Genomic DNA, 19,344 nt, shown 5'->3' with positions numbered 1-19,344 from the left:
TCAGACCAGCAGTACAGCACCAAACCCAGTGCTAGCCAGTTATGTGGACTTTCCTGCCATGGGAACATGGGCTATGTCCCCAGAGGGGTAGACATTTGCTCTGGATTAGGATTTGCCTTCCTTGAGGCTCCCCTTCCAACATCACTACTCTTGGACTTTTGCAGGGTGGGCCCCAGCCTGAGTCAGGCCCACCTGGGGGCAGAGCTCGGCCTGGAGTCAGGATTCAACTGGGCTAGAAGCCTGGCTGGGGCTGGGGAGGAGGAGGGGATGTCAGTCAGAGTCCAGAAGGGTCAGACTTGGCCTACAGTTGGAGTTTGACCAAGAGTCAAACTCAGATTAGAGTCAGGGCTCAGCCAGATTTGGGGCTTGACACAGGGGACATGGAAGAGACAGGGAGTTTAAATTAGGAGGAGCTGTCAGGCCTGACTTGACTTGAGGGAGACGGGGACAGCTGGATCATGAGCTTCAGTCACACTGGCTTTTGGCTGGAAGTTGCTGACTTCTGTCCAGCTGTGCCATCCTCTGCTCCTTACAGTGGCCACAGTAGGCTCTGGCCTGTGTCCTGATTATGCTGGGTGCCCATCCCTCTTAGCTGCTGGTCTGAACTTTGGGCCCTGAACCTCAGAAACTCCTAAGAGTGGGTGACCTGTTTCCTACCATCTGTGTGCTCCGTTGGTGCCCCTACATGTACTCCCTATGCTGCCTGGTGGTACCAGGCAGTACCCATGCATCTGCTGAAGTGCTGCAGGGGCTCAGCCTGCAGCTAGGCCCGCCTGGCAACCAGAGGTGGACATAAACACACACATACACACACTTGGTTATAAACAAGAATTAGTTTTATTTTTATCCCTTTTTCTTAAAGGCTGTCTGAATGAGGGAAAGTCCTAGGCTGGAGGACAAGGAGGCCATAGGTGAGAACCTGGGAGCTCCCTTCCCCAAGCATCGCCAAAGCCACATCCCCCAAGGCAAGGCCCAAAATCTTCACGGAACTTCAAGTATGACCCAGAGGAATGAGTAGTGGTGGGTATCAGCAAGAGCTCAGACAGGGATGTGAGCCATACATGCCCTGGGCTCCCTGCCCAGGGACTGGGAAGAGACCAGCCCTCCTGAGCTCTGGCTCTGTTGAGCAGGGACTTCTAGCTTCTGATACTGCTCAGGAACTGCACTGGGGCACAGGGCAGTAGTGTGCTTGTCCCCACTTTCTGCAGCAAATGGGGCCTGTTCCCTAGCATTTCACTGCCCACCCCACCCCCAGCCATTGTTCTGGTTCCTGCAGAGCTGGAAGCAATACTATACCATTTGTATACTGGGGAAAACTGAGGCCAGGGAAAAGCAGAGACCCATTTTCTGGCCTCAGACCCCAGCTAGGCTCCAGAATGTCAGCAGGCCCTCCTCCTTTAGCGAATGCTGGCCTGGGAACAACGCAGCCCTCGTGGCTCTGGTCCTTAAATCCTGAGGGGGCGGGGGTGGCCAGGACTGCAGTCAGAGCCAGCACTGCCCACCTACTGCCTACTTGTCCCTAGCTGCACATGCCTGCCCATCTCCCTCCCCGCCTCTCTGGGATCCCGTCCGGCTGACTGTCACTGGACCCCTCAGTTCCTCCCCACAGCCTGCAGGCTGTACATCAGGCGGGAGGAGCCTCTGGAGAGGGGCCGGTGAGGCAGCACCCCCTCCCTCAGATCCATACGGTCGTCTTGCCGTCCCTGCTGCTGGCGCTGCCTGGCTCAGAGCCGGCCTTTGGCTTGGCGCCCTGCCGCTCAGGGGCTCCGCCTGGACGGCCTGGCTCCCCGACAGTGCCCCCAGAGGTGGCGCTGCCGGTTCGGGAGGAGGTGGCAAGGCCTGCGGCCCGGGGCGCAGCCCGCGCAACAGCGGCCAGATCGGGTGAGGGGGGGCTGTGGCGGCCACGCTCACGCAGAGCCTGCAGTGCCAGGTTGGCCAGGTTCTGGTCATGGGCGCGCGCGCGCTCAGCAGCGCGCACTACCAGGCTGTAGTCTGGCGGTCCTACTGGGCCGGGCGCAGCGGGCGCGAAGGGGCATGGCGGAGGCGGGCGTGGCACAGGGCCTGGGGTAGCGACGGGCGGGCGGCGGCGCGCGCGCACGGCGTCCTGCGCGCTGCCTAGACCCAGGTGAGCCATCTCGCAGAGGTTAAGCAGCAAGCAGAGGCAGCTGACCACGTACATGACCAGCAGGAAGACGGTCTTCTCTGTTGGCCTCGACACGAAGCAGTCAACCATGTGTGGGCAGGGCTGGCGGCTGCAGCGGAAGAAAGGCCTCACTTCGAAGCCGTACAGCAAGTACTGGCCCACCAGAAAGGCGACCTCGAAGACAGCACGCGCCAGCAGCTGCGCCACGTACGCGCGCATCAGACCCTCGCGTTGTATGCGCCGCCGCCCGTCGTGCTTGGCGGCCTGGCCTGTGGCCCCCGCTGCGGTTTTGCTGTCCATATCGGCCACTTTGGCGGCCATCGCTGCCGCCTCTTCCTCCTCTTCGCCCAGGCCCTCGGCTGCCTCCAGCTCCTCCTCCTCGCCCAGGGCGAGCATGGGCTCCTCCTCGCCCAGGTCCGAGGGCTCAGGCCAGCCGGGGTGGGGCGGCAGCGGCGGAGGCGGCGGCGGCGGGCGGCGGGGACCCGGCTGGCGACCAGAGCGGCGGCGGAGCGCACGGCGTCGCTCCTCCTCAGAGGCCCGTGCCAGGCGGTGGATGGCGTAGCCCAGGTACATGACGGAGGGCGTGGAAATGACCACTATCTGAAAGACCCAGAAGCGCACGTGGGACAGCGGGGCGAAGGCATCGTAACAGACATTGTCACAGCCTGGCTGCCTCGTGTTGCACGTGAACTTGCTTTGCTCATCGGAGTAGATGGACTCCCCTCCCACCGCTGTGAGCACAATGCGAAAGACGATGAGCACCGTGAGCCACACCTTGCCCACGAAGGTGGAGTGGTTATGGATCTCCTCCAGCAGCCGCGTCAGGAAGCTCCAGCTCATGTTGGTCATAGGGGCGGGCGGGTGGGACCTGAGGTCAGGCCAGATAGGCAATCAGTACGGCTGGAGGCCTGTGGAACCCTGGAACTGCACCTCTACCGGACAACCCCAGAACCCACAGGAGGCAGACCACAGATGTCTCTGCTAGTCCAGCACCCAGAGCAACCTCCCTCCTAGGATTTTGCTTACACAGCCGTGGTAGTGGGGAACTCAGTACCTCACACTGAAGGAGGCAACCTCTGCTAGGATGAGTGCATGCTGCTTCCACTCCAGGTCCTAACCCTGCCCTTGGGATACAGGGAAAGGTAGCTAGCTGTCTCTGCCAGAGGACACACACAAGGATAGCCTCATCTCCAATGCATCACCTTACCCCTGGGCCCACGCCAGGCCTGATGCCCAAAGCCTGGTCCTGTCTCACCCTCCCCCAGACTACCCTAGGAAAACCTGGCAACGTCAGCAGTGCTCCTTCCCCCAGCTCTAGGGACCCCACCTTAGGCACTGAGAGGCACAGAGCCACAAAGCTGGCAGGGTAAGTCCAGTAGCCACCTTCCCGAAGCCGAATGGGAAACTGAGGCCAGCCCTGCTCAGTCTGTGGAGACTGCACAACCTCAGCTCAAGGTGTACTCAAAATGTGCCCACACCCCATTTGCTCACTTGCCTCTCTCCCCTACCTCGGCCTGGCCCAGCTCACAGGGGAGGCACCGCCACCACTAACCATGTTTCTGCATCCTGCAAGGCCCATCCCATGTGACTGCCTGGGGTTTGGCCCCCAGGCTTCAGCTCCTCAGCCACTCTAGCCCCTCTGCACCCCTGCGCACTGGTCCCCAAGTCCCCCAGCCCATGCAGCCCCATCAATTCCCAGCTCCCCCAGCCCTCCAACACCCCAGCTCTCCAGTTCCTGCAGCCATCCAGCATTCCAACCCTACAGCTCCCTCAGTCTTCCAGCACCCCAGTCCTGGTGCTCCTTCCTTGTCTTCCTCCTACATAGAGCTCTGGTTGCTCCATCTCCAAAAAGTATCCCCATCCTCACTGTGTCTCCTCTGTTGGTCCAGCTGCACAGGGACTGCCTGGCTGCCGTTCCTAGTGCTGGAACTGTGGGTTCCTCAGCCCCTCTGACTGCCACTGCACCTCTCCCAGGCTGCCCACCTCTCTCTGTAGCCTTGAACCTGGACTGGCTCCTGGCTGGGGAGGTGGGGTGAGCATGGGCATCTGTCCAAGGTGGACAGTGAGGCACATAGATGCACGTATACAGTCAAGCACATGTACAGTCACACTTGTGCACACTCAGCTGCACACAGCTGTATGCAGTCACAGACACATTCAGTCAGCACAGCACCTGTGACGCTCAGACACAGCTTTGGGGCCATATCATGGTAGCAGAGCAACTCTTCCTCCCAGAATCAGCACTCTGCTCCAGCTGACCCTCTTAGTGGAGATATGCCCAAGAAAAGGGTCTCTATGGCAGGGCCACAGGGCTCCTCCCCTGCACCTCCAGCACATGAGGATCTCCCAACTGCCCCTTCCCCTTCCTTCCTAGGAGGTCTGCTCTAGGCCCAGTACCTGCTCCTGGTAGGTTTTGGGCAGGAGAGCCCAGAACGATCGACACTTCTGGTCCCTTCCCTCCTGGACCAGGGCCTGGGAGGCAGTATGCAATGGGCAGCAGTGGGCAGATGTGAGATGGACTAGGAAAAGTAGGCAGGGCACAAGCCTCCAGGCTCCTGGCCCTCTTTATGCAGCTGGAACCCTTTCCCCTCCCTGCGCAGGAAGAGGAGCCAGCCAGAGTTCCTGGGGAAGTGGCCCCACTTCCTCACATCTGTACACAGCCTCACACACACACACACACACACACACACAGAGTCACCATGCAGATACAAAGTGTGCTCACACACACATGCACATTCATAGACAGTCACCATTCACATGCACACTCACACATGCACCCGGTCATAAACACTCATGCAGATACAGTCTATATACAGACAGATAAACAATCACTTCAAACCCCCAGAGATGCACTATCACACATGCAATGCACATATGCGTAGTCATGAACGTTTATGCATGCAGACACACACAACTCGGACATATTTACCACACATACATGCATATGTGTGTGCATACATACAGACACACAGAGATTGATGTGTCCAGTCCTCCAGGGGCCATCTTCATTCCTCTGCCTCAGGTAAGGACACACAGGAAGGAGGCCTGATGTCATTCCTGGTAGGTGGCTTCAGACTCCCTCAACATCCCTACAGGCTGGCTGTTCATCCTTAAGTCTCACCCCAATTCTCTAGGATCTGTCCCAGTCCCTGACCTTGATAGTTCCCTCACTGGCTCCCCGACAGTGCAGGTGGCAGAGGCACGACTGAGGCCCACTGGGTCCAGACCCAGAAATGGGATGGCAGAGCAGCCCCTCCCCCCAGGCCTCTAAGGGTATTAGGTACAACAGCCCACTAGTCTCTTTTCTCCTTGCCCAAGACTGAGCAGGCCCTAGGGTTAAGTGGTAGGCACTGTAGGAGGAATGATGGGAAGAGATTCTAGAGGAGGCTGAGGAGGCCACAGAACTGTCAGGTAGATATGAGAAAGATGAGGCAGTCTGCTTCTGTAAAGATTTACATCCTTGAAAACCCTATAGGGCAGTTCTTCTCTGTCCTATAGGGTCACTATGAGTCAGAATTGATTCAATGGCAGTGGGTTTGATTTTGGATAGTGTAAATACTCCCACCCAGATGACTTCAAACTACCAACTGACATATGAATGTGATTATGAAGAAATGTGCACCTCCACCCTAGCATAGCACTGGACTGGCCCTGATGACTGAGGGAAGTCCTGCCTGGGTGCAGTCAGCCCTGGGAGAAGCTTTAGCAAAGAAGAAAGGGTCATCAGAGAAGGCCTCCTGGAGACAGGTGACTCTGAGTGGGGGACACTCCTGGGCTGTAGGTGTTGGGGAGTGAACTTCTCTCTCCCTTCCTCTAGTGCCTCCTGTCCTGGGTTCTCTGACAGAGGGGAAGGCTTGCTGACTCTAGCTCCAGAGAAGGAGTACCAATGGAGAACCTTAGACAGGATGGGTGGGGCTGTTTGCAGTACCACCATCATCTCCGGGCCAGTGGCACCTGCTGTGGCTCTGGAGACCTGGGGGCTCAAATATATGTGTTATACATGTGTGTGCACAAAGGCCAGCGTTACTCATGCACATGTGTGCGCACACATAATCAAAGTCTAGTAGGTGCATGCATCCATTTGTTTGATTAACTTGATTCCAAGTGCTATGGTGATGGAGGCAGCACTGACCCAGCTCTGCTCTGGAAGAGCCCAGTCCCTGGTTTTGATGCTGTCCACAGGCAAGACTCCCAAATCCACACCTCTCCTGCACACCGCACGTGCATGAGCAGCTGTCTCAACATCTGTAGCTGGATGCCCAACAGGCATTTCAAACCCCAGCTCCACACCAGCTTCCCCATCACAGAGGACAGAGACCTTGAAGTTTTCCTTTCTCCCACACTCCCATTCATTGCATCCAGAACCTAGTTATCGCTTGCCACCTTGCTGCTAAGCCAGCCCGAGTGCCAGCATCCCTTGCAGGGTCACCAAGGCAGCTATTCTTGATGGCCTCTTCTTCCACTTCACTTTTTCCTCCCTATGATCCTTTCTCCACACAGAAGCAAGGGGACTGCCTTAGAAATGTCCATTGATTTCTTCCACAGCACTTCTGTGATTCCTCATGACTTTTAAAATAGATTCCAAGGCTTCACCTGGGCCACAAAGCCCTTGGTAACTTGTCCCTGTCCCCCTCCCTCATTTTCACTCTGGGCACTCTTCTTGCTGTTCCCAACACAGGCCAGGCTCTCTCCTGCCAAAGGCCGTTGTCATGACTTGCTGTTCCTTGGCCTGGCATGCCCCATATGCTCAGTCCCTCCTGAAATCTGCTTCTCTGCTGATAGCTCCTAGAGGCCTGTTGAGGAGACATCCAAAACACCATCGGCCAGCATGGGCTAACAGTTCTGATACCATTCTACATGCACACTAGGATGGAACAATTCTGTAAGTGGATGGCAGATGGTGGGAGTTGGCTCTCTAACTGTTTAAGTGGGAGGTTGCAGACACACCAGGGAAGAGGCCAAAATGACCCATGTAGTATGGACTAGAGCTGGAGACAGCAGTATGAATTCATGCTCATCTGTATCTCAGATGGAGATAAAGATGGTTAAATATAGAAATATACACATACACACAAGTTGGCATATCTTGACCTATCTTTTCTTGCTTTTCCCCAGAGGTCTACAAGCAAGGGTCCAAGCAACAAGTGCACCCAGCACCCAGATTTTGGTTTCCAATACCATTCTCCAATAAAACCAACCAGAGCTCCTTAGAGAAATAGCCAAGCCTCAGGCTGGAGTAAGGAATATACAAGATGAGTCTGCATCAAAAAGCCTGTGCTAATGAGTACCAAAGGCCATAGGAACCAACAGAAGTAGCGCCAATGGCTGTGGCTGGAACAATGAGAAACAAAGTATTATAACATACAGTATAAATGAAATACCTGTGAGTCTATACTGATTTAAATAAATGATTGGATAAATGACTAAATGGAGAAGAGACAAATCTTCTGGGCAGAAGAATTCCAAATAATTTGTATAAACTCTCTACCCTGAGGGAGGTGGGACATATATGTTCACTCTGAAAGGGTGGATTTCCTTCCAAAGAGTGTGATATGGAAGGAGGAGGGGAGGGAGGTAACTTCACAATGGAGAAACCTGACAAACATGATCTCAGCCAGGTGATCAAGGTCAACAGCAACAGTGATAAGTTGTGATGATAGTAGGTACCCTTGATATGATTTGATGAGAGTAGAGCTTCATCTTTGTGGGCTTTCTCCCAAAGACCCATAACTAGTCTCATCATGAGAAAAAATATTAGACATCCCAATAGAGGGGCATTCTCAATACCATCAAGGTTATCAAAATCAAAGAAAATCACAGAAACCAACTCAAGAGGAGTCTAAGGAGACCCAGTAATTAAGTGGAATGTGGGATCCTGAAGAGAAAAGGGACATTAGAGAAAAACAGCAGAATTCTGAATCAAGTGTGGACTTTAGTTACTCATAACATGTCAATATTGGTTCATGAGTAATTTGCCATGCTAATGTAAGGTATTAATAGGGGAAACGGAGGGTGAAAGGTATGGGAACTCTTAATATCTTCACAACTTTTTTGAAAATCTAAAAGTGTTTAAAGTTTATTTTAAATAAAATCAACCCCATCACACTTCATGCCCCTCGTGGTTTTATCTCTGTCTTATAGTGTGTCATCCCCACTAGCACCATGTGGTCAGGAACTTTGTCAGTGGCCCCAGTCCTAGAGCATGGCCCAGAGCTGAGCTCAGTCAGCTTGTTCTGAAGGCATGAGTTCTATGACATGGGCAGGGACCAGCTGGCGATGTGGGAGCAGGCTTCAGAAAGGACTGCTTTCAGACACAGATGGGTTGCTGAGGTGAGGAGCAGGCTGGGCAGTATGGTGGGGAGGGTGACCTGCTGTAGACAGTAGGAGGGCTCAAGCCCAACCAGTGGGAGGAGGAGGAGGATGAACTCACAGGAGGTCTTGAGAGTCAAACTCCAGTTTGCAAACTTCTTAGATGAAGGAACTTTTGGTTCAAAGGAAATTTTACGCCAAAGCTGTGCATCAAAGCAAGTGAGGGCTTGCTCCTACTCCCCCATAATGGCCCATCATGTGGATGGCCATGTTAGGTTCTTGGGGAAGGAAGGTTGGGGATGGGTCAGCAAAGAGGTCAGGGCTGAAGAGGGAGAGGTGACCTGAGGAGGCTGCCATGCCAGGGTCTAGCCTGGCCCAGGGCCAGGAGTAGCTGGCCTGGGAAGGGGCAGGGTGATGGCTGCCTGGCAGGCTGGGCACTTCCTGTGAGGATTCCCAGGGAAGGTTTGCAGGGAGGTCCTATGTAGGCAGATGGGACCTAGCACTTGTGAAAGAGGGATGATAAGTGCAGGAAAAGAGGCATAGGTTCTTAGAGGTTTCCACCAGCCCAAGTACTAGACTTTCCTGGCTCCATCCTCCCACACCACCCCAGTGTGCCTGCCAAAGCTATGAGCTGACCAGCGACAGCAGAGAGGGATGGGCCAGCCTGTGGGGCTCCTAATGCCAGGTGTGGGGACCATTAGCTGGGGAGGTTCCAGGTTGGACATGTCCCCCATGGGGGTAGAGGGTGGTAAGTAGAGGCAGTGAGCCTACAAGTGTATGGTGGGCCCACTCCATTTTGCAGCCAGCACTTCCTCTAGGGTCTTATTGGGCCTGCAGGGGACCACCTCTTGGATGATTTCTTTGATCGGTGGCAGGCTCAGGCCAGCCCACCCCGATTCATTTGTCATGGCACTTTTGGAATGGCTGGCCCAGGGTAGGCTCCTATCCACTTAGAGACCTGCTCACTCCTGAGTCTGAAAACAAGTACCTTCCAGGAGGGAGTGGGCCCCAGGTTGAGGGCAGGGCAGAGAGCAGTGACCAGGCTCTCCTCCTACAGCAGTGGCCACTGGCCCTACCCAGGTATTTCCTCCCCATCCGCCCAGTTCCACTTCCTCCGCCAGGGCCCTCTCTGGGCAGGGCACCAGGCCATGCTCTTCCTATGTCAGCGGGCTTCCTGGTGTGCTGAGGCTCCCACCCAAGCTGCCCTCAGGGCCACATAGCTTACCTCTGGCAAGATGAAAGGACTCAGGCATATGGCCTGGCACTGGGGTGTCCCCTTACGTGCCAGTAGCTCTTGTTCACACATGAGCACCACAGGAACAGTCCCAAGATGGGTTTCATCTTTGCAGGGCTGAGGGAAGAACACCTTGCCCACACCACAGCTCTATGTCCTGTACTCGCTACCCACAGTCGGCTGAGGGAGCTGCCACATGCCCCTGGGCAAGGCCCCAGGTTCCAGTTCTTGCAAGTCCGGGGGCCTTTATGATCGACTCCTACCACCTCACAGCTGGCCTCATCCACAGTCTGTGCACATTGGCTCACACACACACACACACACTACCTCATACACACTTGCATGATACTGTCACACACACACATGCACATCATATTCTTACACTCATTCTCACAATACACATATCAACACACAGGGCATTCACACACACATACTTACACTATTATTCACCCTCACATACTCACAATATACTGTCTCACATGACACATAAACACACTCCCTTACACACTCACTCTCACTATATATAAACTCACACAATACACATTTACACTCACACACACACTATGCTCACCCTCACACATGTACAATATACTCACGTCACACAATACTGATACACTCGCAGTACTCACCTTTATTCACTCACAATACACACATAAGTACACACAATATTCATGCACACTTATGCTTACATACACACGTGAACACATTCACTAGCACCTATCCTTCCACGCCCTCCGACTCTGCACACACCGTCCCTCTGCTGACTCGCCCCCTCCCTCCTCTGCCCAGCTAAAACCTCTCCATGCCTGGAAGGGTGAGGTGGCCCCAGAGTAGCTTCCCCATCATAGTTTCACCTGTAGCAGTGACTGAATGAACCAGCTCCCCAACCAGGCCAGAGCCCCAAGGAACAAGAGCTCTAGTCAGCCAGGACTAGGGCAGATGGGGAGGCTCCTAGGCTGCCTATGGGGTCGGAGACAGTAACATTCCCAACTTTGGTGGTGGGAGTGCCAGCAGGGGCTCTCCTGGTCCCTCAGCCCCAGTGCCTCTGCCCCTCTGCCCAGCCCCACTACTTCCATCCATACCCCTCTCATCACCACCTCCTGGGCCCAGCTCTCAGCCTTGGCTGTATTGTGTTTAAGTCCTAAGTTCTGTTATCCTGGGTGGGGTCCTATGGGCCTGGAAGTCCTGCCTGCTGTCCCCTTTGATACCTCAGTCCCAGAACACTTACACTTTGGGGTGCCCAAACCTGTCCAGAAGCCAGAGACCTGCCCCCAGAGGTATGTGCCACCTGGCCTAGACACAGGACTTGGAGGGGTGGTAGGCCCAGAGGGCTCCAAGAGGAGTGGATCAGGTTTGGCAGGACAACCCTAGGCTGGCCTGGGAGTCACACACACACACACACACACACACACACACACCCCTCTTGCATATTCTTCCGCACTTCCTTTCAATTTCCAACTCAATGTTCACAGCCCACCCTGGACGCCCTTCTGACAATCACACATATCCCTTACTTACAGTGGCTGTCTCCTGTTTGTGCTGTCAGTTCCTGGAGAGCAGGGGTCTGCTTTCTTCACTACTCTTTCCCCAGGGCCTAGACCAGGGGGGAGTACCTGGGCCCTAAAGCCATGCTGAGGGTGGACACGCCTGGAGTGGAGGTACTGGTAGGTCCACATTGAGCCAGAATTGGCCCATGCTAGGAACTGTGCACCGTGGAGCTCAGTTTGCCCATCTGTGTAGGAGGATGGGTGGATGACTCCCGATGGTTTCTTGGGCTAGTCCTGCTCAAGGAGCAAGGTCCACCCCTAACAGCACAGGCCTCTTAGAAGAGCCCCTCCCCGCAATAGGCTCTGGGAATTCTCTGAGGTTTGAGGGCTGGGCCTAGTGACCTGAGCCTCCCCGCAACCCCCAGGCCTGAAAGGACAGTGCAGCTGGTGCTAGAGCAGGGCTGGCGGCCCTCCTGAGGCTGAGGGGCCCCAGCTGGTGCTGGAGGGGGCTAGAGGTCCCCCTGCAGCCTGAGGGGCTCCAGCTGCTGGGGGATGATGTGCTGTGGTGGCTCCTAAAATCAGGTGCTTAATCCAGGATGGTGGATTGCTGCCTCCTGCTCCCCACACTGTAGACCTCATCACTTTTTGCAAGCCCCTGTGGAGCACAACTAAGCCTGAGATGGAAACAGCACAAATAGAGTGCCCAAGTGCAGAAGGGAAGGTCAAGGGATGGGCTCCTGTATCTGGTAGCCATTTCCTACCCTCCCCACCCAAGCCCTCCTGGAAAACCAGTGGTGTGTGAGGTGAAGTGCCCCTGACCAGCTCTGGCTTCCTGGCCTTGCAGGGGAGCCCCTAGGCCTCACTCTTAGGGTTATGAATGGGTCAGGCTAGACCACAATGCACTGCAAAGTACAGAGCACACCTGGCTCCCTGTGGGTGAGGGACCCTACCTTCTCCAGGCCAGGAAATGCAAGAATTTGCTTCCAAATCCGTCCACCTGCTGGCTGTGATCCTCCTGTGCCTGCCCACAGCAAAGTTCTGGGGGCTGAGTGGTGAAGGCTGCTGACCCAGGGCCACCTCTCACCACCAAGCACAATGCTGGGGGAGGAGGGGACCTTCAAGGGCCTCATTGTTCCCACCAAAGCTGGGGTCTGAATCCCTGCGATTGTCCCTGGGGGCTGGGCAGCAGGGTGATGCACTTCTCTACTGTCCCAGCAGAGACCTTGGGGCAGAGGCCCAGGGAGGGAAGGGGCTTCTCCAGGCTGCACAAGTTTGGGAAGCCAGCCCAGTGGTGCCCTCAGCAGCTTCCTAAGCTCTCCCTTGAGTGACAGCCTCTGAGTCAGGCTCTCGCCCACTCACCACCTTTCTGGTGCATCTGGGCTCTGGACTTAAGCTCTAGACCCTGATCTCCCTACCTGCCTGATCCTCTACTCTTCTGCCTTGTCCATCTGTCTGAGTCACACCCACAGGAAGGGGGACCCAGTAGCAGTCCACCAGGACATTTACCAGAGATAGGCTGTGGGCCCTGTGGGGGTGGTTTTGGTGGCCTATGATCTCCCACCTCCCACTGTTCTCACTCTGGACCCTGCATCTGGTCCTAGTGGTTGTCCTGGGCCAGGGACAGGATGGGAAGAACTGGGGGCAGGGGGGAAAAGTGAGGCCACAGGAAGTCGAGGGCATACTGTAGGCTTCTCCCAGGCGGGTCAGCAGGTAGACCGTCACAAACACCCTTTCATCTAACCCCAGGGTGACTTCGGGAATTCTGGAAACGTGGCCAGAGCCTGTGAACACTGCCACCATGCCACTTCAGGGCCTGGAGGCTGCAATGGGCGAGGCTTCATGCACTGGGGCTGGCGCTCCTGCTTGGTGTCCAGAGTGCCAGGCCTCTTTTCTCACAGGCTCTCCAAACTGCAGGGTTACAGAAATAGGGAGCCCTCAGCAGAGGCTCCCAGGTGTTCTTCGCACTGCTCTGGGTACGGTGGGCCAGGCCAGGGAGTGCCAGTGCACAAGGCTACCTGGACCAGATGGGAACAAACACCCCAGATCCCACCATCCAGGTTGGCGCCAGTGTTATGGCATAGGGTGCCCTTGCTGCGTCCTACAATGCCCCTACCCGCAGTGCCCAAGTGGTCTCCCCTACTCAGCAAGCACTCCCAAAAGCAATGTGTTCCAGTTCTGACTGAAGCCACAAAAAGGACTGGGATGAAAGACGCCCTGGACTGGGCCGTGTGCCGTCAGCACCCCCTAGTGCCAGCTGTGGGCACTGCAGTGTTTCATGTGGGACTGAGAACTGTATCACCTGGAGCACTCCTCCACAGGCCTGAGCATCTACAAAGTGCCCTGACAGTGCTTTTTTCACTTCACAGCAGCCCTGCAGCAGCAGTGGGAGCAAGACTGCTTCCTGGCAACCTCACACTGATCAATCACAGGAGCCTGGGCCATCAGGCAGTAAGCAGCCCTAGCCCAGAGAGCCTACCTAGCATCACTGTCAGTCATTAAGTGGCCCATTGGTGCTGGCTCCCTGGGTTGCCCACCTGATTTCCCCAGCCCACCCCACAAAAAGCTGACACAGCTCACTAGAGAGAGAGAGAGCAGCTGGGAGGGAGCAGTCTTCGGCCAGGATCCTGATGAGGGACAGTCAGCTTGGGTGGGTGGGACTGTAGTCTTTGCTCCAGGAGCAGTGCTCAGGGCTCTTTCTCATAGAGGATCTCTCCCCTAAGAGCATCCAGGGCGGAGTGTCCAGTGTGGAGAGTGCAGTGGGGCTGACAACCCAGGGGGAGAGGAGAACGAGCAGCCACAACCAGGTAGAGAACAAAAGGACCCAGCCATACCCCATGCTCCAGCCACTTTAAACAGTACGCTAAACCAGTGGTTATTTTATTACAGTGTCAGCCCTAGCTCTGGCCAGGCAGAGCACAGAGCCAAGGGTGCCAGTCGGCAGTCATTGAGGAGTTCAGTGCACCCACAAGGGGGCTGCAAGCCAGGCCAGGAAGGGTGATGGGAAGCCAAGTCGGCCCAGGACCGATGACAGCCTCCCGGGCCATCAGGCCTGAGTCTTGTGGCAGTGCCCAGGCCCAGACTGGCCAGAGCTGCTAGGAGCTGGGCTGCAGCCCCACGCAGGGGCACCTTGGAATGGGGGTGAGGCCTGGAATGCGTCCCATGGAATGACAGCAGACTGAAGAGCCCCTCAGGAGCAGTCGGTCCCTTGAGCTTTCTTGATTTCCTGTCAAGGAGAAAAGGAGGCAACTCAGGTGGGGATCCAGACATGGGAGGGGTCCAGAAGTTGTTTTTGGCTCCCAGGTGACTCCCAATACCAATCAGGCATGGCATGGCTTCACCCAGTGCACAGCTAGCCTCCCACCTATCTGATCATTGGTTTCCTCCTATGTAGAACAGAGCCCTAGCACCTGCCCTCCCCCTTAGGGCTGTGGGGCAGAGAGGGACCCCTGACCTCGAAGAGAGCCTCCTTCAGAATTGAGTAGGCCTTGTCCAGGTTGTCATTGATGATGACGAGGTCAAACAGGCCTGGCTCCTTACCTGAAAACATGGGCAGGGAGTGAGGCATGCCTTCAGAGACAGGGCACTGCCTGGCCCTTTTACTCTGCCCTCTTGTTCCTTCCCCTAGGACCACCTGCCCCACACTTCTGCATATGACAATCATGAACACTTTCCAGGGTCCCTAACTCTGGCTGACTGCTAACTGTAAAAACAGATCTACCATTACCCAGTGTAGCAGGAAACTCTTGACCAGGGACTGTCCTAACTACATTCCACTGTCCTCTCATCTTCTCAACAGTGTTACACACCACCCCAAGCTAGCACTGTGGGGAGGCGCTGCCCACTACTACAAAATGTCCCTCTCCTATTCATACCCCAGGCAGAATCTGCCTCAAGCCCAGGAAGGGACAGCTTCATGTGGAGATCCCTTCAGTGAGCTCATCCCCTTCTCTCTGCTAGGCCCCCAGAAGTCTTGGCGTGCAGTTCTGTGTCAAGGTGCTCCCTTACCCTGTTTTCTGAATGTTTTTCACTCACCAGTCCATTTTTGGTTTTGTTACTTGTGCCTTGCCACAGAAATCTTGTATTAGTTTTAATTTTACTGTAATGTTGCCTCATGACCTCTTAAAAGGAGGTAAGACATTTAAATAAAACTCCTTTTCACATTGGCCTAATAAAGCAGCCCAAGGAAAAGGCCATGAAAAGACTCCCACCACACTCTACCAGTGGGATACTGTTGTCTTGGGACAGATACAGCGCTGTCAGAGGGAGGAGTGTGTCTGGGGAATGACCCTGGGAACTCCAGTGCTGCAAGGGACCAGCCGGGAGACTGTACTCACTGCTCTCCATGTCGACCTTGGCAGTGGCCAGCCGCTTAACAAGGCTCTCCTCTGTCTCTGTGTTCCGGGCTCGCAGCCGCTGCTCCTGAAACATACTCGTGGGGTTGGGGCACCTCCCAGTTGGCTGCCTCTACATACAGCTACCCATGGGATCTGCCTGCCCACCCACCCATGCTCCGCCTGCACAGCCCTACACGCACCAGGACCTCAAGGGAGGGCGCCAGCACACAGATGTAGAGCGGCTGCAGGTCTGTCTTCTTGATGTTTCGCACACCCTGCAGGTCCACGTCCAGCACACAGATGCGATTCATGGCCTGCACTGCCTGGACAGCCGCTTTGCTGCAGGGCAGGAGTTGCTCAGCCATGCTGGGAGACTTGTTTTTCAGGGTTATTGTCCATCTCTACCTTCTTCCAAGGCTGTGAGGAGCCCCACATGGAATCCCGGACAGGGAGGTGAGGAGACCTCTACCCTCCCCATGCAGGCTGACAGCATTTGTATTAGCACTGGTCTTGGTCACATACCTCTCCTGTGGGTCTGCCCCCAGTCACCTGTGGGGCTCACCTTGAGCTGGCACCCATCCCACCTTCCCCGAACATATATTTCTGAGAGGCTAGGGGAAGTTCTGTGAGGTACTTCCTGCAGGCCTGACACCTTTCAGAGATCTCCTTCCTGGCCACTATCTATTGAGCAGCAGCTGGCCAGCCTGCACACTGGTACCCCAGCCAATGTGAACCTTCAGAACAGCTTCCCACAAGGCTGCTTTAATCATGCCCACCAGCTGCTGATGACTGCCACAGCCCCATGTCCAGCTTTGGGTGGTCCTGCTTGGTGAGTGCTAGCTGGTTCCTCACTGTATCTCTGCCCTGTCACACTGCCTCTACTGCCCCTTCTTGTGCTGGCCCTGTCACATACCTGGAGCTGGCCTGGCTGTGGGGCCTAGAGCCCTCCTCCAGAGTTAGCCTGGTCCCTGGCTTCTTTTCCAAGCCCACAGCACACCTAGCTGTGGTGGTGGATGCAACACGCCCTCATCATGCACCACACACCTGCCTGAGGGTGGGCTACCCCATGACCCTACAGCCTGCAAACTGCACACCATAGAGCTGGGTGGCCCGGGGTGCCTGAGAGGGCCTCAGTCTGAGAAGGAGCTCCCTGACTGCCCCTCTCAGGCTGTCTCCAGTGGCCCCATTGCTGCAGCTGAGGCAGAACTTGGAGTGTCACTTACAGTCCCCCACCACCCTTGTACAAAAAAATAGCACAGGGTAGGCATGACAGGGCCTGTCTACCCGCCTGCATAGACTCTGCTCCTGGGGAGCTTGTTAGCTGAGTCCCAGTGGACTCTGGTGGGAGGAAGAGTGGAGATCCTGCTCTCTGGGGACTGCCATGAGCCTGGTCCACAGGCACAGCAGGGAGGGAGGTGCAGTGCACACTACAAGCTTGTGATATCAAAGGCTTGGCGGGCAAAGCCACCACCCAGGCCACTGGTGGGCTGAAGCCAGGCCAGGTGGAAATGCAGGATGCTACCAGTTGCAGCTGCTAGACATGGGAGGATGGGCTGACGGAGACCATCAGGGTAAGGGGCCTGGGACCTGAAGTGCCCCCAGTACCACCCACACCCTGTGGAGAAGTCAGACCACTCCAGGAGACACAGAGTGCTAGACCCACCTTGTCCCATACAGGTTCCCTGAGAACTCGGCATGCTCAATGAAGTCACCTGCAGCAATGTCTCTCTGCATGGCCTCCCTGGTCACAAAATAGTAATCTGGACAGGATATGGGAAAGAAAGGGCACTTTCCAAAGGTTCCACAGCCAGATTCCAGTAGGTGTGAGGAGAGCGGGGCTGAGGACCGAGGCCAGGAAGGCTGTGCTTACCTTTGCCGTTCTCCTCTCCAGGCCGTGGGTTCCTCGTGGTATCTGCAAACAAGTAGCCAATGATTACGCTAGACATGGGTCCAGCCTGTCACATATTGGCTCCCAGGGTCTCTTCCTGGGTGGCGCCACACCAGGCAGCCATGCAGGCTTTGGGCTCCCCAGCAGCAGGACCTGAGCTGTAGAGCAGAGCCACCTGGTGAGGCCCACACCAAATCCTCATTCAGCACTTCCAGGCCAGGCTGTCTCCACAGCCCCATGCAGGAGCTCCCCAGGGACCAGGAAGGCTGAGGAGCTAGGGAGGCCACTAGGTGTGAGAGCCTGCTGTGTGGGGGCAGCCCTCCCTCTCTGGCCCTTCTCTGTGTGGGGGCTGCCTTCCCTGGCCCCTTATGCCAGCCCGTGGCTGCCAGGACTCACGGGACACACTGAAGCCAAAGATAGTGCCATATTCTTGCAGGAGCCTCTTCAGTAGGGTGCTTTTCCCAGCTCCTGATGGGCCACTCAACACGACCGGCCTTGGTCCTGACATCCCTAGGGGGAGGCAAACATCAGGGAGACAGCTCAATCTGGAGCCCCTGTCCTGCAGCTTGTTCCTAGCTACAAAGGAAGGCCTCTGTACCCAGAGTCATGCCAACCCTGGCTGCACTTCCGCACCCTGGGCTGGTTACAATGTAACACATACACATCCATGTTGAATAGGAGACTTCTGAAAATGAAAGCAAAAGAAAAGTAAGGATGACTGGGTTTGATTATATAGCTTTCCAACCTGGAACCAACCTGACCCACCTGTCTGCACAGCCTCCAGAATTAGCCCATGCCCCCCTTGGTGGCACCCTGGTCTGACTGGATGCCCTCCCCGCTAGTATATTTCAGACCACACACTGCTTCTTAGTCTGTCTGTCCACCAACAGCCCTTCCTCTGCCAGCCTCTTGTCTCCCTAACTAGCAAGCAGCCTAAGCCAGGATGTTTTCCATGTATGGCTCTGCCCCCAGGGATGCTGGATTCATGGGATAGATGTGCCCCTTCCTCTTCTCTGCATCTCCTGGCAACAGGCCCTGCTAAGGTGACCCTGTTCTGGGAGCTTCCAACCTAGGGGCATGCCCACAAGCTAGCATGGGTGGCTGACCCCCTGACAGTCAAGTACTTTATGAGCCTCACCTCTGAAGCCCCCAACCCCAATACAGAAAGGGTGACAGGGACTCAAATGTTGGCCACAGCTCCCTCCCTTCTGCAGAGCCCAGACTGGGAAGGTGTATAGACAGTGGGGTTCAGACTCAGGCTGCAGAAAAGGGCACGCTAGGGAGTGAAGGGAGAGAGCCTGGTGGGAAACCAGGGTGCCTTCAGCACCACCTCTAGGCCCTGACACACCAGCAGCACCAGTGCACTCAATCCGGGATCTGAATTCGGCCCAGATGGCATCTGGCCTTCCTCACTGCTCTGTGAGCACCTCCCGGAAAGACGAGCCTACAGGCCCACACAGGCAGGCATACCTGCTCTCAACAACCAGACCTCCAGCTCCGTGGCCCCTGCACCTCACACTGCACTCAACCCCCACTCCTTTATCCCACACTCGCCCGGCACCAGTAGCCAGCCCCCCCCTCCACATCCTCTGCCCTGCACCCCACACCATCCCACACCTCACCTTGCCCTGGTCTGCACTCTGCACCTTCTACACCTCACTCTACACTCTGCACCTTGCCCCACACCGTGCCTTTCAGTCCACACCCTGCCTTGTACCTCACACATTGCCTCCTGCCCTATACCTTGCCTCAGACTCCATACCCCAACCTGTACCCTGCACCACCTTCCTCCCAGAAGCACGTTTCAACTCCGGTGTTAATTCTACCAGGCAGCACAACCCACCTCCTTAATGGTGCTTTGACCCTGTTCTGGGTGTCAGGGGTGTGCCCTGCGTCCAGCACCAGCCAGGAGGCCCCACAGATAAGCAGCCCAGATGCAAATGGCTCAG

At 55.8% G+C, this 19,344-nt stretch overlaps 2 protein-coding genes across 2 annotated transcripts; both read right to left on the bottom strand.

Annotated features, from left to right (window-relative positions):
• Positions 1-1,675: 1,675 nt before the first annotated feature.
• On the bottom strand, positions 1,676-2,992 carry GJC2 (gap junction protein gamma 2). Its single transcript, XM_007948672.1, has one exon. The coding sequence runs from the start codon at positions 2,990-2,992 to the stop codon at positions 1,676-1,678; it is 1,317 nt and encodes a 438-aa protein (XP_007946863.1).
• An 11,368-nt stretch (positions 2,993-14,360) lies between these two features.
• On the bottom strand, positions 14,361-17,903 carry GUK1 (guanylate kinase 1). Its single transcript, XM_007948700.1, has 7 exons — positions 17,792-17,903; positions 17,378-17,419; positions 17,171-17,267; positions 15,708-15,846; positions 15,508-15,592; positions 14,625-14,710; positions 14,361-14,396 (listed from the first exon to the last, which is right to left on the bottom strand). The coding sequence occupies exons 1-7, from the start codon at positions 17,901-17,903 to the stop codon at positions 14,361-14,363; spliced, it is 597 nt and encodes a 198-aa protein (XP_007946891.1).
• Positions 17,904-19,344: the final 1,441 nt, after the last annotated feature.

Source organism: Orycteropus afer, unplaced genomic scaffold, assembly GCF_000298275.1.
Source record: "Orycteropus afer afer isolate SDZICR_OR568_19922 unplaced genomic scaffold, OryAfe1.0 scaffold00219, whole genome shotgun sequence".
Classification (NCBI taxonomy): Eukaryota; Metazoa; Chordata; class Mammalia; order Tubulidentata; family Orycteropodidae; genus Orycteropus; species Orycteropus afer.
The sequence above is the reverse complement of the archived record's forward strand: the minus strand, read 5'-3'. Positions and strand labels throughout refer to the sequence as shown.

Excerpts from the sequence above, each read along its gene's own strand:
- GJC2 (XM_007948672.1), bottom strand. The coding sequence starts at position 2,992 with ATGACCAACATGAGCTGGAGCTTCCTGACGCGGCTGCTGGAGGAGATC.
- GUK1 (XM_007948700.1), bottom strand. The coding sequence starts at position 17,903 with ATGTCAGGACCAAGGCCGGTCGTGTTGAGTGGCCCATCAGGAGCTGGG. Across the intron at positions 17,420-17,791 it reads CTTTGGCTTCAGTGTGTCCC|ATACCACGAGGAACCCACGG; the intron begins GTGAGTCCTGGC and ends ACTTGTTTGCAG. Across the intron at positions 17,268-17,377 it reads TGGAGAGGAGAACGGCAAAG|ATTACTATTTTGTGACCAGG; the intron begins GTAAGCACAGCC and ends TATCCTGTCCAG.